At 41.6% G+C, this 14196-nt stretch overlaps 1 protein-coding gene across 3 annotated transcripts in view; it reads right to left on the bottom strand.

Annotated features, from left to right (window-relative positions):
* cfdp1 (craniofacial development protein 1) overlaps positions 1 to 14196 on the bottom strand; it is a 33433-nt gene that overhangs the window by 4846 nt on the left and 14391 nt on the right. For all 3 annotated transcript variants that reach the window (XM_061823862.1, XM_061823860.1, XM_061823861.1), the window contains exons 4-5: positions 4384 to 4490; positions 1431 to 1556 (exon numbers count right to left, since the gene is read on the bottom strand). In XM_061823862.1, coding sequence (XP_061679846.1) covers positions 1431 to 1556; positions 4384 to 4490 — 233 coding nt within the window. The remainder of the gene's footprint in view (positions 1 to 1430; positions 1557 to 4383; positions 4491 to 14196) is intronic.

Below are 14196 nucleotides of genomic sequence, written 5' to 3'. Positions count from 1 at the left end.
ACTAGTTGCCATTTTTATGAACAAAGGCGATGTTCAGAGCTGTGGGAATTATAGAGGAATAAAGTTGATGAGCCATACAATGAAGTTATGGGAAAGAGTAGTGGAGGCTAGACTCAGGACAAAAGTATCTGCGAGCAACAGTCTGGTTTCATGCCAAGAAAGAGTACCGCAGATGCATTATTTGACCTGAGGATGCTCGTGGAAAAGTACAGAGAAGGTCAGAAGGAGCTACATTGTGTCTTTGTGGATCTAGAGAAAGCCTATGACAGAGTACCAAGAGAGGAACTGTGGTAATGCATGCGTCAGTCTCGTGTGGCAGAGAAGTATGTTAGATTAATACAGGACATGTATGATGGCAGCAGAACAATGGTGAGGTGTCCAGAAGAGGTGACAGAAGAATTTAAGGTGGAGGTGTGACTGCATCAGGGATCAGCTCTGAGCCCCTGTTTGCAGTGGTAATGGATAGGCTGACAGATGAGGTTAGACTGGAATCCCCTTGGACCATGATGTTCGCAGATGATATTGTGATATGCAGTGAAAGGAGGGAGCAGGCGGAGGAACAATTACAAAGATGGAGACATGCACTGGAAAGGAGAGGAATGAAGATTTGCCGAAGTAAAACAGAATATAAGTGCGTGAATGAGAAAGGTGGAGAGGGAAGAGTGAGGCTACAGGGAGAAGAGATAGCGAAGGTGGAGGACTAAATATTTAGGGTCAACCATCCAGAGCAATGGTGAGTGTGGTAAGGAAGTGAAGAAACGGGTCCAAGCAGGTTGGAACAGCTGGCGGAAGGTGTCTGGTGTGTTATGCGACAGAAGAGTCTCTGCTAGGATGAAGGGGAAAGTTTTTAAAACAGTGGTGATGTACGGATTAGACTGTGGCACTGAAGAAACAACAGGAAGCAGAACTGGAGATAGCAGAAATGAAGATGTTGAGGTTCTCGTTCGGAGTGAGCAGGTTGGATAGGATTTGAAATGAGCTCATTAGAGGGACAGCCAAAGTTGGATGTTTTGGAGACAACATTCGAGAAAGCAGACTTAGATGGTTTGGACATGTTCAGAGGCGAGAGAGTGAGTATATTGGCTGAAGGGTGCTGAGGATGGAGCTGCCAGGCCAAAGAGAAGGTTGATGGATGTGGTGAGGGAAGACACGAGGGCAGTTGGGGTTAGAGAGGAAGATGCAGGAGATAGGCTAAGATGGAAAAAGATGGCACGCTGTGGCGACCCCTAACGGGATAAGCCAAAAGGAAAAGAAGAAGAATATAGCAGGGTATTCAAATACTTATTTTCTTCACTGTAAACGGAAAAATCATCTCTGCAGTATTACATCACATGACCGACACATTGGGCTGCGCAGAAGTATAAAGAGGCCGTTACTCTCTCGACAAAAAATAAACTAAAAATCTGTTAATCCATTTGAAAATTATATACCTGGGGCCAGTACAAGTGGGCAGGTGTGGTGGTGTGGGCTTTTTTTCAGGCATCTTCTCTTTATTACATTGGCTCTTTAGATGTAGTTTTCCTTCTTTAGAGTCTGCCAATACTTCTTTATTCACCCTAACAAAGCAAGAGAGAGTGAATATGCAAATCAATGATATCGGGGAAAAAAATGGTTTCGTTTCACGAGACTAAATAATCCAAAACATCCGTCAAAATACCACATTATAATCAAGTTTGACACAAAAACATAATGAATGAACTGAATGATGGGACATTTAGTAGATTAGAAACTAGTTATAATGCTAAAATATTGGAAATCCAAATAGATTAGGTGTCTTTGGACAGCCAATTGGACCGAGGAACAGTTTCCGGACCATAAGCCGCGAATTTTGTCACACACTTTCAACCCTGCGGCTCATGCAATAATGCGGCTAATTTATGCATTTTTTTTCCTCACAGCCGCCAGGAGCACTTGAGCAAAAACGGTATGAGTGATACAGGTGGAATATACAGTGAAGAAAATTAGTATTTCAACACCCTACTATATTGCAAGTTCTCTCACTTAGAAATCAGGGAGAGGTCTGTAGGTACATGTCCATCGTGAGAGAATTTAAAAAGAAAAATCCAGAAATCACAATGTATGATTTTTTTTAAAGATTTCTGTGATTCAGCTGGAAATAAGTATTTGAAGACCTGAGAAAACCAATGTTAATTTAGTACAGTAGCCTTTGTTTGCTATTACAGAGGTCAAACGTTTCCTATAGTTGTTCACCAGGTTTCCACACACTGCAGCACCGATTTTTGCCCACTCCTCCATGCAGATCTTTTCTAGATCAGACAGGTTTCTGGACTGTCGCTGAGAAACACAAGAGTTTTAGCTCCCTCCATAGATTTCCTATATGGTTTAGGTCAGGATACTGGCTAGCCCACGCCAGAACCTTGATATGCTTCTTACGGAGCCACTCCTTGGTTTTCCTGGCTGTATGCTTCGGGTCATTGTCATGTTGAAAGACTCAGCCACGACCCATCTTTAATGCTCTGACTGAGGGAAAAAGGTTGTTCCCCAAAATCTCACAATACATGGCCGCAGTTATCATCTCCTTAATACAGTGCAGTCGTCCTGTCCTATGTGCATAAAAACACCCCAAAGCATGATGCTTCCACCCTCATGCTTCACAGTAGGGATGGTGTATTTGGGCTGGAACTCCTCATTTGTCTTCGTCCAAACACGGTTTGCGGAATTATGACCAAAAAGTTACATTTTGGTCTCATCTGATCAGAAAACCTTCTCCCATAACTCCTCTATCATCCAAATGGTCATTGGCAAACTTAAGATGGGCCTTGACGTGCTGGTTTAAGCAGGAGAAACTTTCGTGCCATGCATGATTTCAAACCATGACGTCTTACTGTATTAACAACACTCACTTTGGAAACGGTGGTCCCAGCTCTTTTCAGGTCATTGACCAAGTCCTTTTCTGTAGTCCTGGGCTGATTCCTCACCTTTCTAAGGATCACTGAGACCCAACGAGGTGATATCTTGCATGGGGCTTCACTCCGATTGAGATTGACCGTCATGTTTAGTTTCTTCCATTTTCTAATGATTGCTCCAACAATGGACCTTTTTTCACCAAGCTGCTTTGCAATTTGTCCGTAGCCCTTTCCAGCTGTGTGGAGCTGTACAATTTTGTCTCTGGTGTCTTTGGACAGATTTTTGGTCTTGGCCATGTTACAAGTTTGAGTCTTAGTGATTGTATGGGGTGGACAGGTGTCTTTTTTCAGCTAATGACCTCACACAGGCGCATCTGCTTCAGATAACACATGGAGTGGAGGTGGACTTTTAAAGGCAGACTAACAGGTCTTTGAGGATAAGAAATCTAGCTGATGGGCAGGTGTTCAAATGCTTATTTGCAGCTGTATCACACAAATCATACATTGTGATTTCTGGATTTTTCTTTTGCATTATCTCTCTCACAGTGGACATGCACTACTAATTTTGTTCACTGTATGTGTCAGGGAAGACAAGTTTGATTTAACTTTGTGCATGAATAAAATTTCCTTGAACAAATTGGAAAATGCAAGTGTTGCTGCTGTGTTACTGATGCGTCTTAGTGACTTTTACTGGTATTTTTTTTTAACCAGCCCTGTTAGTGCTGTGTTACTGCCGCACACAAACACTGTTTGGAAAGAAAAGCTAAGGTATATTATTAAAACTTTGAAAACTCTATGGACTGTCTGTCTTTGTAAATATCTCATGTTTCAATGTAGGAATATGCGGCTTATGGACAGGTGCATCTTATGTATGTGTAAAATGGGTTTTCCTTTAAAATTGTACTGGGTGAGGGTTATAATCAGATGTGCTCTATAGTCCAGAAATTACGTTACATAACTGAGGCAGTATTTCAAGATTAAATCAACTACATACATGTGATTTAATATGTCATTAACTAATCAAAATCTGAATTAATTTTATGTAAATAACACCTTGGTTTTGTATTTCAGTGCATCAACATTTTATCTGTCAAAAAAAGAAAAAAAGATAAAGGTCTTGAACTTTGGAATCTGACCCAACGTAAGTATTCTATAATTTTGTTCTTACAACTTTCATAATGAACACGCTTTACACTTTTCCTTTGGTTTATTTGTAACACTGTTCCCTAAAGAGAGCTTAACCTTAATGTTCATACAGATGATACACTGTATTTTATCAAGGCAACCTACAATGTAACTCAATAATGTGAACTGTCTAATAACACACTGTGAATAGAATGCATGAATGTGGAGTGGAGAAAATATAACATAAAAATGAAAAAAATAAAAGTGGGGATTTTTTTATTTCACTGAATTTCCATCCTTTTTCAAGCTCTGCACTAAATTGTGTGTGATACGTACATGATAAAATATACATTTTAAAACTATAAACATCATTGATGGGATAACATCATACCTGATTTCCTCTCCAGCAAAATCAAAAACTTTAACTATGGTGACTTTGGCTGGATCTGATTCCTGTGATTCAGTTCTCAAACTAACATTAGAAGCCAAAGAATGAGCCTGACGAAGAGAAAACAGCTTGTTAGAATTTCATGAAACAAAACAGTTTTTCACTAGACCTCTCAAACAGACACCATGTTCCAATTACCGTGTGTAATGTTGTTCATTTGAGACAACCCCCACTGCTTAAGGCAGACTTGCCTTAGCAGAATTTTTGGGGAGAAACTATAACGACCTCGTGATGTCACATACTAAGTAAACGTCACTGGATTGTCTGAGTGTTAGACTGTGAATTTCAGACAGCAAATTGCAGCCAGTTGAATCTCTGGAGACTGAAAATATTGGATTTGCGTTTTAAAGGTTGAATTTTTTTATATGGCGCATTTGTTAACATTGGAAAGTTAAACCGAAATACAGCTATTGGAAATCTGATTACTTTGAAATAATGTGAATTTTACAACAAAATTTTCAGTGACATTTTGAATTCAAATCTTGGTGACACGTATTTACTTCCATAGTTGCGCCGCTGTTACATCACTTTCATTTCGCTTTTGTGACGCCACTTCCGTTTCCCATTTCGTCATTGTGATTTCCCTTCCTCCGACAAGAGGAACTTTTACTCGCGAGGAGAACGCAGGATGTCTCTCTCTCACAATCTCCAGCCTGTTCTGCCCACATCTCCATGAATCCTCTTTTTTTATTTCCTTGGGGCGGTCCGAAACGTAACAAAAACAACAAACATGAGAAACAAAGCAACTGTAAGCAAATGTGACAAACAAAGCAAACGTGAGTCGATAAACAAAGCAACAGAGGGAAACAATGCAAACGCGAGTCAATGTGAGCATATTAAGCATAGCAAAAGAGCCTTAAAAGCAAAACAAGAGCAAATATGAGTTAACTTTACGAACAATTAATCCACTTAAACCAACCCCCGGTACAAGGACATAAGCCCGTCAAAACAATTTCTTAACTCGACAACTCATACCACATTGTCGCACGCTTTTGACATTTTTCAAACCAACCTTTGCTTGGGGAAAAGCCTCGTCCTCGAGGGGGTAAATCCCCCATTGCAGCTTGAGGTTGATTATTACACATTTTGCTCTCTTATTATGTGATGGAAGCAGTTTTATGGATGTTTACCACATCATTCCTTTTGTAGCGCGCCGTTGAGTCATTCAAGCCATAATGGCCCCACAAAAGCGTAACTTCTGCCGTCTTTGATCATATCCAAAGTTTTACTTTGTCGCTGATCGTCATCAATCCTCTCATTTTGCATCTTCCTCCTCTGCTTGGGTGCTTCGGGAGAAGCTTTAACATTATCACAGCGCTTTGGGGGAATCCTGAACTAGAGACGTTATCATGCATACACTCAACAAATGGAAAGAAAATGGCGAAAAGAACGGCGGAGGGAGAGTTGCCGAGTGGGGCTTCGATGTTGGGGAGCCAATCAGTTCCAAAAAGCCGATCTGGCTGTATTTTTGGAGGGGTAGTGGAGGGAGGGTCGATGCACTGAAGCCGCAATAGCTGAAGCGCGAAGCAGAGAGAAACTAGTGTAAATCAAAGTGATGCCATAGAAGGGTGGGGAACTCGATTTGGTCTGCGGTATGGTATTAATACAGGGTTCCTTCGCAACTTTGCACTTCACTTTTGGCAGCATCCCCATAAATAAAAAAACAAAAAAAACAGCCAGATCGACATACAGTACTGTGGGAAGATTGATTAAGGGTGCGTGATTGGTACCCGGCGCGATATTGATCAATGAGAGCATGTGGGGATTTATCTTGTGAGCTGATTAGCTCCGCATCGTCAAAGCCCCACCCACCAACTTCCGTTTCATCCTTTTCTTTCATTTCTGACATTTTATATGCTGTAGACTGTCTACTCAGTAACCGTTAGGGGTCACCACAGCGTGCCATCTTTTTCCATCTTAGCCTATCTCCTGCATCTTCCTCTCTAACCCCAACTGCCCTCGTGTCTTCCCTCACCACATCCATCAACCTTCTCTTTGGTCTTCCTCTTGCTCTTTTGCCTGACAGCTCCATCCTCAGCATCCTTCTGCCAATATACTCACTCTCTCGCCTCTGAACATGTCCAAACCATCGAAGTCTGCTCTCTCGAATCTTGTCTCCAAAACATCCAACTTTGGCTGTCCCTCTAATCAGCTCATTTCTCATCCTATCCAACCTGGTCACTCAGAGCGTGAACCTCAGCATCTTCATTTCTGCCACCTCCAGTTCTGCTTCCTGTTGTTTCTTCAGTGCCACGGTCTCTAATCCGTACATCATGGCCGCCCTCACCACTGTTTTGTAAACTTTGCCCTTCATCCGAGCAGAGACTCTTCTGTCACATAACACACCAGACACCTTTCGCCAGCTGTTCCAACCTGCTTGGACCCGTTTCTTCACTTCCTTACCACACTCACCATTGCTCTGGATTGTTGACCCTAAATATTTGAAGTCGTCCACCCTCGCTATCTCTTCTCCCTGTAGCCTCACTCTTCCCCCTCCACTTTTCTCATTCACCCACGTATATTCTGTTTTACTTCGGCTAATCTTCATTCCTCTCCTTTCCAGTGCATGTCTCCATCTTTGTAATTGTTCCTCCGCCTGCTCCCTGCTTTCACTGCATATCACAATATCATCTGCGAACATCATGGTCCAAGGGGATTCCAGTCTAACCTCATCTGTCAGCCTATCGATTACCACTGCAAACAGGAAGGGGCTCAGAGCTGATCCCTGATGCTGTCCCATCTCCACCTTAAATTCCTCTGTCACACCTCACCACTGTTCTGCTGCCATCATACATGTCCTGTACTATATTAACATACTTCTCTGCCACACCAGACTTACGCATGCAGTACCACAGTTCCTCTCTTGGTACTCTGTCATAGGCCTTCTCTAGATCCACAAAGACACAAAGTAGCTCCTTCTGACCTTCTCTGTACTTTTCCACTAGCATCCTCAAGGCAAATAATGCATCTGTGGTACTCTCTCTAGGCATGAAACCATACTGTTGCTTGCAGATACTTACTTCTGTCCTGAGTCTAGCCTCTACTACTCTTTCCCATAACTTCATTGTGTAGCTCATCAACTTTATTCCTCGATAGTTCCCACAACTCTGAACATCCCCTCCTTTTCTCCTTCTTTCGTGTCCAACCTGGTGTACATGTCTTCATATGCCTCTTGTTTAGCCTTTGCCACCTCTAACTTTGCCCTACGTCGCATCTCGATGTACTCCTTTCGCCTCTCCTCAGTCCTCTCAGTATCCCACTTCTTCTTCGCTAATCTCTTTCCTTGTATGACTCCTTGTATTTTGGGGTTCCACCACCAAGTCTCCTTCTCCCCTTTCCTACCAAAAGACACACCAAGTACTCTCTTGCCTGTCTCTCTCATTACCTTGGCTGTCGTTGTCCAGTCTTCCGGGAGCTTCTGCTTTCCATCGAGAGCCTGTCTTACCTCTTTCCGAAAGGCCGCACAACATTCTTCCTTTCTCAGCTTCCACCACATGGTTCTCTGCTCTACCTTTGTCTTCTTAATCTTCCTACCCACCACCAGAGTCATCCTACACACTACCATCCTATGCTGTCGAGCTACACTCTCCCCTACCACTACTTTACAGTCAGTAACCTCCTTCAGATTACATCGTCTGGACAAAATGCGTGCTTCTACCTCCGCTCTTGTAGGTCACTATATGTTCCTCCCTCTTCTGGAAATAAGTGTTCACTACAGCCATTTCCATTCCTTTTTGCAAAGTCTACCACCATCTGTCCCCCAAAGTTCCTTTCCTGGATGCCGTACTTACCCATCACTTCTTCATTGCTCCTGTTTCCTTTACCAATATGTCCATTACAATCTGCACCGATCACAACTCTATCGCTGTCTGGGATGCTCAGAACTACTTCATCTAGTTCCTTCCATTCTCCGAGTGAAGAATGTTAATTCCGTGCTGCAAAAATTGTTTTATTTTATTATGAGTTTAAATAAGACACTTGTACTGTTGTAATTTTTGTCTCAAGTATGAATCGTATACATACTGCACTGTTAACATTTTAAACATTCTGGTCCCCCTCCTCCCAATACACGCACACAAAACATCTCCCCATCTCAAAGCTACATTGCCAGAGCCTCCAGCAGAGGTCTGACTGACGAACGGTAACTATACAGTAATATAATAGTTTTTAATAATGTACATTATAAATTGATAATACTGTATTTATTTGAATTTTAAACTTTTTAACAAATAACCTGAAAAGTGCGTCTTGCAATATTATTCGGCCCTCTTGCATTAATACTTGGTAGCACCACCTTTTGCTGCAATTACAGCTTTAAGTCGCTCTATCAGTTTTGCACATTGAGAGACTAAAATTATTGACCACTCTTCCTTGCAAAACAGCTCGACCTCAGTGAGGTTGGACGGAGAGCCTTTGTGAACAGCAGTCTTCAGCTCTGCCCACAGATTCTCGATTGGATTCAGGTCTGTACTTTGACTTGGCCATTCTAACACACTTTTATTTGTGAACCATTCCATTGTAGATTTGGCTTTATGTTTTGGATAATTGTCCTGTTGGAATACAAATCTCCGTCCCAGTCTCAGGTCTTTTGCAGACTCCAACAGGTTTTCTTCCAGAATGGTCCTGTATTTGGCTCCATTCATCTTCCTATCAATTTTAACCATCTTCCCTGTCCCTGGTGAAAAAAGCAGGCCCAAACCATGAGCCTGCCACCACCATGTATGACAATGGGGATGGTGTGTTGAGAGTGATGAGCTGTGTTGCTTTTACGCCAAACATATTGTTTTGCATTGTGGCCAAAAAGTTGGATTTTGGTTTCATGTGACCAGAGCACCTTCTTCCACATGTTTGGTGTGTCTCCCAGATGGCTTGTGGCAAACTTTAAACCAGACTTTTTATGGATATCTTTGAGAAATGGCTTTCTTCTTGCCACTCTTCCGAAAAGGGCAGATTTGTGCAGTGTACGACTGATTGTTGACCTATGGACAGACTCTCTCACCTCTGCTGTAGATCTCTGCAGTTCATCCAGAGTGATCAAGGGCCTCTTGGCTGCATCTCTGATCAGTCTTCTCCTTGTTTGAGGTGAAAGTTTAAAGGGACGGCCAGGTCTTGGTAGATTTGCAGTGGTCTGATACTCCTTCCATTTCAATATGATTGCTTGCACAGCGCTCCTTGGAAATCTTTTTGTATCCAAATCTGGCTTTAAACCTCTCAAGAACAGTATCTCGGATCTGCCTGGTGTGTTCCTTGGTTTCATGATTCTCTCCGCAATTTAAACAGAGCCCTGAGACTATCACAGAGAAGGTGCATTTAAACGGAGAGTTGATTCCACACAGGTGCATTCCATTTATCATCATCAGTTAACATTGGATCATTCAGAGATTCTCACTGAACTTCTGGAGTGAGTTTTCTGCACTGAAAGTAAAGGGGCCGAATAATATAGCATGCCACACTTTTCAGTTTGTTATTTCTTAAAAAGGTATAAAATATCCAATACATTTCGTTCCAGTTCACGATTGTGTCCCACTTGTTGATTCTTGACAAAAAAATAAATTATTGTTTGAAGCCTGAAATGTGGCAAACCACAGTGGCGCATCTGTTCTGCTCTTGCGTCTGTGGGTTTTTTCCAGGACTTACAGTGAAGAAAATCAGTATTGCATGGCCCACTTTTCAGTTTTTTGTTAAAAAAGTATAAAATATCCAATAAATTTCATTCCACTCCACGATTGTGTCCCACTTGTTCTTAATTCTTGACAAAAAAAATGTAATTTTATGTCTTTATGTTTGAAGCTTGAAATGTGGCGAAACGATGAAAAGTTTAAAGGGGGCGAATACTTTCACAAGGAACTGTACATCGTAGCGCAGAGAAAGACCAGCATCGCAGCAGTGTTAATTCTGAGGAATACAAACACGTCTCTGGAGTCTGGAACACTCTATTTTTGGTACATTTTATCAAGCCATTCACCTTTGGGAAAAGATTTGGAGCTAGGAAGGACATTAATTGCTTGCGGCTCATGAAAACAACTCGCCAATGATGAGTACATCAACAATGTCACCATCACCAAGCACATCAGCGTGGTAAGTTTAGACAAAATGTAAAACTTTGAAAACGTATTCAAGCATTTTTTAAATCCACCCATCCATCCATTTACTGCCACTTATCCTATCATGGAGGCAGCAACTTAAGCAGGGAAGTCCAAACTTCCCTCTCTCCAGAGACTTCCTCCAGCTTTCTAGCAGAGTGATTTCTATGCAGAGAAGCAGCAGCTCAATAGCCTCTGAGCCCTACACGGATGGTTGAGCTTCTCATCCTAAGGGAGAACCCAGACGCCTTGCAGAAGAAACTCATTTCGGCCACTTGTATTCGGGATCTTATTATTCATGACCCACAGCTTGTGACCTTTGGTGAGGGTAGATCAATCAATAAATTGATAGCTTTACCTTTCAGCTCAGCTCCTTTACCAAGACGGACAAAAAAGAATCCAAATCACTCAAGACGCTGCATGGATCAACTTGTCACTCTATTCTTCCCTCATCACGAGCATGAGATACTTTCAGTCGGGACAGGATGTCTTCCTTGACCTGGGCAGGGCACTGCAACCTTTTCTGACTGAAGATCTTGTTCTTAGATGTGGAGCTGCTGGTTTTCATTGCAGCCACTTCACAGTTTGCCTCAAACAGCTCTAGTGAGAGCTGAAGGTTGCAGCTTAATGCAGCCATCAGAACCACATCATCTGCGGAAAGCACAGAAGTAATATTGACGTCGCCAAACCGAAATACCTTAACGCCTTGGCTCTGCCTCAAAATTTGGTCCATGAAAGTAATGAACAGAATCTGTAACTACGAGCAGCCTCAGCGGATTCCAACACTCACTGGAAACATATTCGAGTCACTACCAGCAATGCAGCCCAAACACTGACACCAGTCATACATTGACTAAATAACTCGTATTAGGGGGTCCAGTACATCATACTCCCGGACCACCATCCACAGGCTTCTGACACGGTCAAACGCCTTCTCCTACTACACAAATCCCAGGTAGACTGGCTGGGGGAATTATATAGTTTTTGCTTGTTAATATCTAAACAAGAATAGTGTGCTGTTACCATTATGGTAACGACGACCTTCCCAACACGGAGGCGAGGTAGGCACTAGATAAGACAGCTGAGCTGGCTTATCTAGTGTTCCAGGAACATTCCCAGGAAGCCCAATAGAAAATGTTGTGTGAGGTCATTTGACATTTTTTGGGTCATTTATTTTGTGAACCAGACTTAAACATCATTAGCGCTCAAAGTAGACTGGAACAAGCAGGGTCTAATGTGAAAGTCTCCGTTATAGTATATATAGTATACTATATAAAACAGGGTTCCATCAGTATTCGCGGGGGATATCTTCCTTCCCACTGCAAATCCCAAAAATCCATGAGTAATGGACGCAGTATTAAAATGCCTATGTTATGTACCATATTTTCACGACAATAAGATGCACTTAAATTTTTCTCCAAAATGGACAGCGCACCTTGTGTGTGCAGTTCCAAATTCTGTAAATACATTTTGTGTGACTATTTCATTAATTTACAACCAAACGTGCAGGATACATAGATAGCATGCATGCAAACTAGCATGTTTTAGCATGGATGTTTGCTACCACAGGGTGGGGCTTACCGGGCAGTGAGGAAAAAAAATTGCTATTTCACATTGGTAACCTTAAGAAGCTTACATTCCCCCACACACAGACAGCGTAGGCAAGTCATTAGTCAACGTTGTTCATACTCACGGTGTCACATTAAAAATGAAATCACTGTGCTTCTAACATGCTTTGCAGCACTACTAAGGATATAAATAGTGCTTAAAGAGTGTTGTGTGTGTATTTTAATTCTTTATTCTCTTTATTTTTCTTTCCTACTTTGTAGTTGTTATGATGTGGATCTTTGTGATGCTATTTCCTTTCATTCTTTTAAGTTATTATGATTCAGTTCTTCAGATATTTCAGGAGCATTCGCTAACTTGGAATATTTGCTGGAAAGAACATTTGCCTGTTTGGGAACATTTCTTCAACGTTGGTGACTATTCACCGTTTGGCTCGACTACCCGGTCTTTGAACTTCTATTTTGTGTTAGGTGTTTAATCGTGCCTGTGTTGGATTGTTGTGTGTGTGATTAAATTGTCTTAAACACAATACAACTGCTTTGTCACATTTTTATTTTTTTATTTTGGTCTAAATTCACATGTAACAAGTGCATTTTTTGTCAATTATTTCTTCTGTCATTGTTTTGTTTTTTGTTTTATTATTTGCTAGTTATACTAGTCTGTTGCGGTGTGATAATTTTAGTTTTGATGTGACACAAGTGTGAACATGTACACTAATGACTTGGCGATACTGACAGTGTGTGCAGGAGTGTAAGTTTTTTTATGCTTAAGAATTTAAAATAGCAATTGTGCCTCAGTGCCTCGTGATCGCCATCATATGGCAGCTTTCATGCATGCTAAAACACATGCTAGCATGCATGCTAACAATTTGATGTGCAAGTGTTGGGTTGTATTTCATTCGAGTAGTGTCAACAACATTTACAGATTTTGGCAGTTTCACCCAAGCCACGACTAAAAATGACAATGGTGATCAAGCCATTCAGCTCCTCCAATGTCTTGCTGTATGTCAGGCTCGTTTTTTTCCATATTTAGTGAATATTGTATTCATTTCCTACTCTGGCCATGTTGGTGGCGCACTGCAAATGACCTCAAGGAAATGACTGCACAAAAATGACACGTCATTTAAAACAAAAGATGTAATTAAATCATAAAGGAGTATGACATGCATTGCATCATTCAAATTCAAGTGACTGCTCCGTTCTTTTGTTGTAATGAAGAATTTGAGCCGGGGGCATAGCACAAGTTACATACTATAGCTGTAGGAATAAATGTGAATATAATTATCACACATCTGCTTCCAATAAAGAAATGCCTTGCTCTGCTTGAGATAACGTGGGAGCTGCTTAACAGCAGATAGCACAACATCTAATCACTAGACCTGTTAGAACCAGGAGCACCTGTTCTCTGTTAAAGAAATTATGACTACACATGTACTGAGCAATCTTACACACACACACACACACACACACCACACACACACACACACACACACACACACACAAAAACAAGTACACTTTGTTTCTAACTAACATCCATGTAAATAAGGGGTGTTTTGAAACCAAATAAATAGAGGTGCTGAGGAGAGGATAATCAGAGAGTGCAGTGGTGAATTGTACGAGACAGTTCCTCTCTTCTCTCCTCGCGAGCTGTCAAACCTGAACTGGTGTCTTTGCTTCATTTTTGTCCTGTTTATTCCATGTCTAATTGGTAAACCTGACAATAGCGTTAAGATACCCTGACCTAATTTGTGCAATAGAAATAAAAACATTGGAGTATTTTGGCAACAGGAACTCCTGCTACTAGGAACTCAGCTTATTGGCATATTTTAATCCTCTTATTTCAAGCCTTCCCTAATGCCGCATAATAGCGGCTCTGTCATTGAAAAAGTTAACGCCTACTGAGGTCTCTCCATCAGCACAGCCACCACTTCAAAGAGTTGCTGGAAGCTCTCGCTATGACTGATCCGCCAGGATGAACAAAACAATCTAGGGGGAACCTTACATAACTTGATTGTTTTTAACCTGAACCTGTTTTTTTTTAGGTGGGGATACAGGGAACTCAAGCGATCAGTGTAGCTAGGGACATTTCTGGGGTTGGGAAAGCCCCA

The sequence above is a fragment of the Syngnathoides biaculeatus genome, chromosome 6 (assembly GCF_019802595.1).
Source record: "Syngnathoides biaculeatus isolate LvHL_M chromosome 6, ASM1980259v1, whole genome shotgun sequence".
NCBI lineage: Eukaryota > Metazoa > Chordata > Actinopteri > Syngnathiformes > Syngnathidae > Syngnathoides > Syngnathoides biaculeatus.
This window is presented reverse-complemented; position numbering and strand designations above follow the sequence as displayed.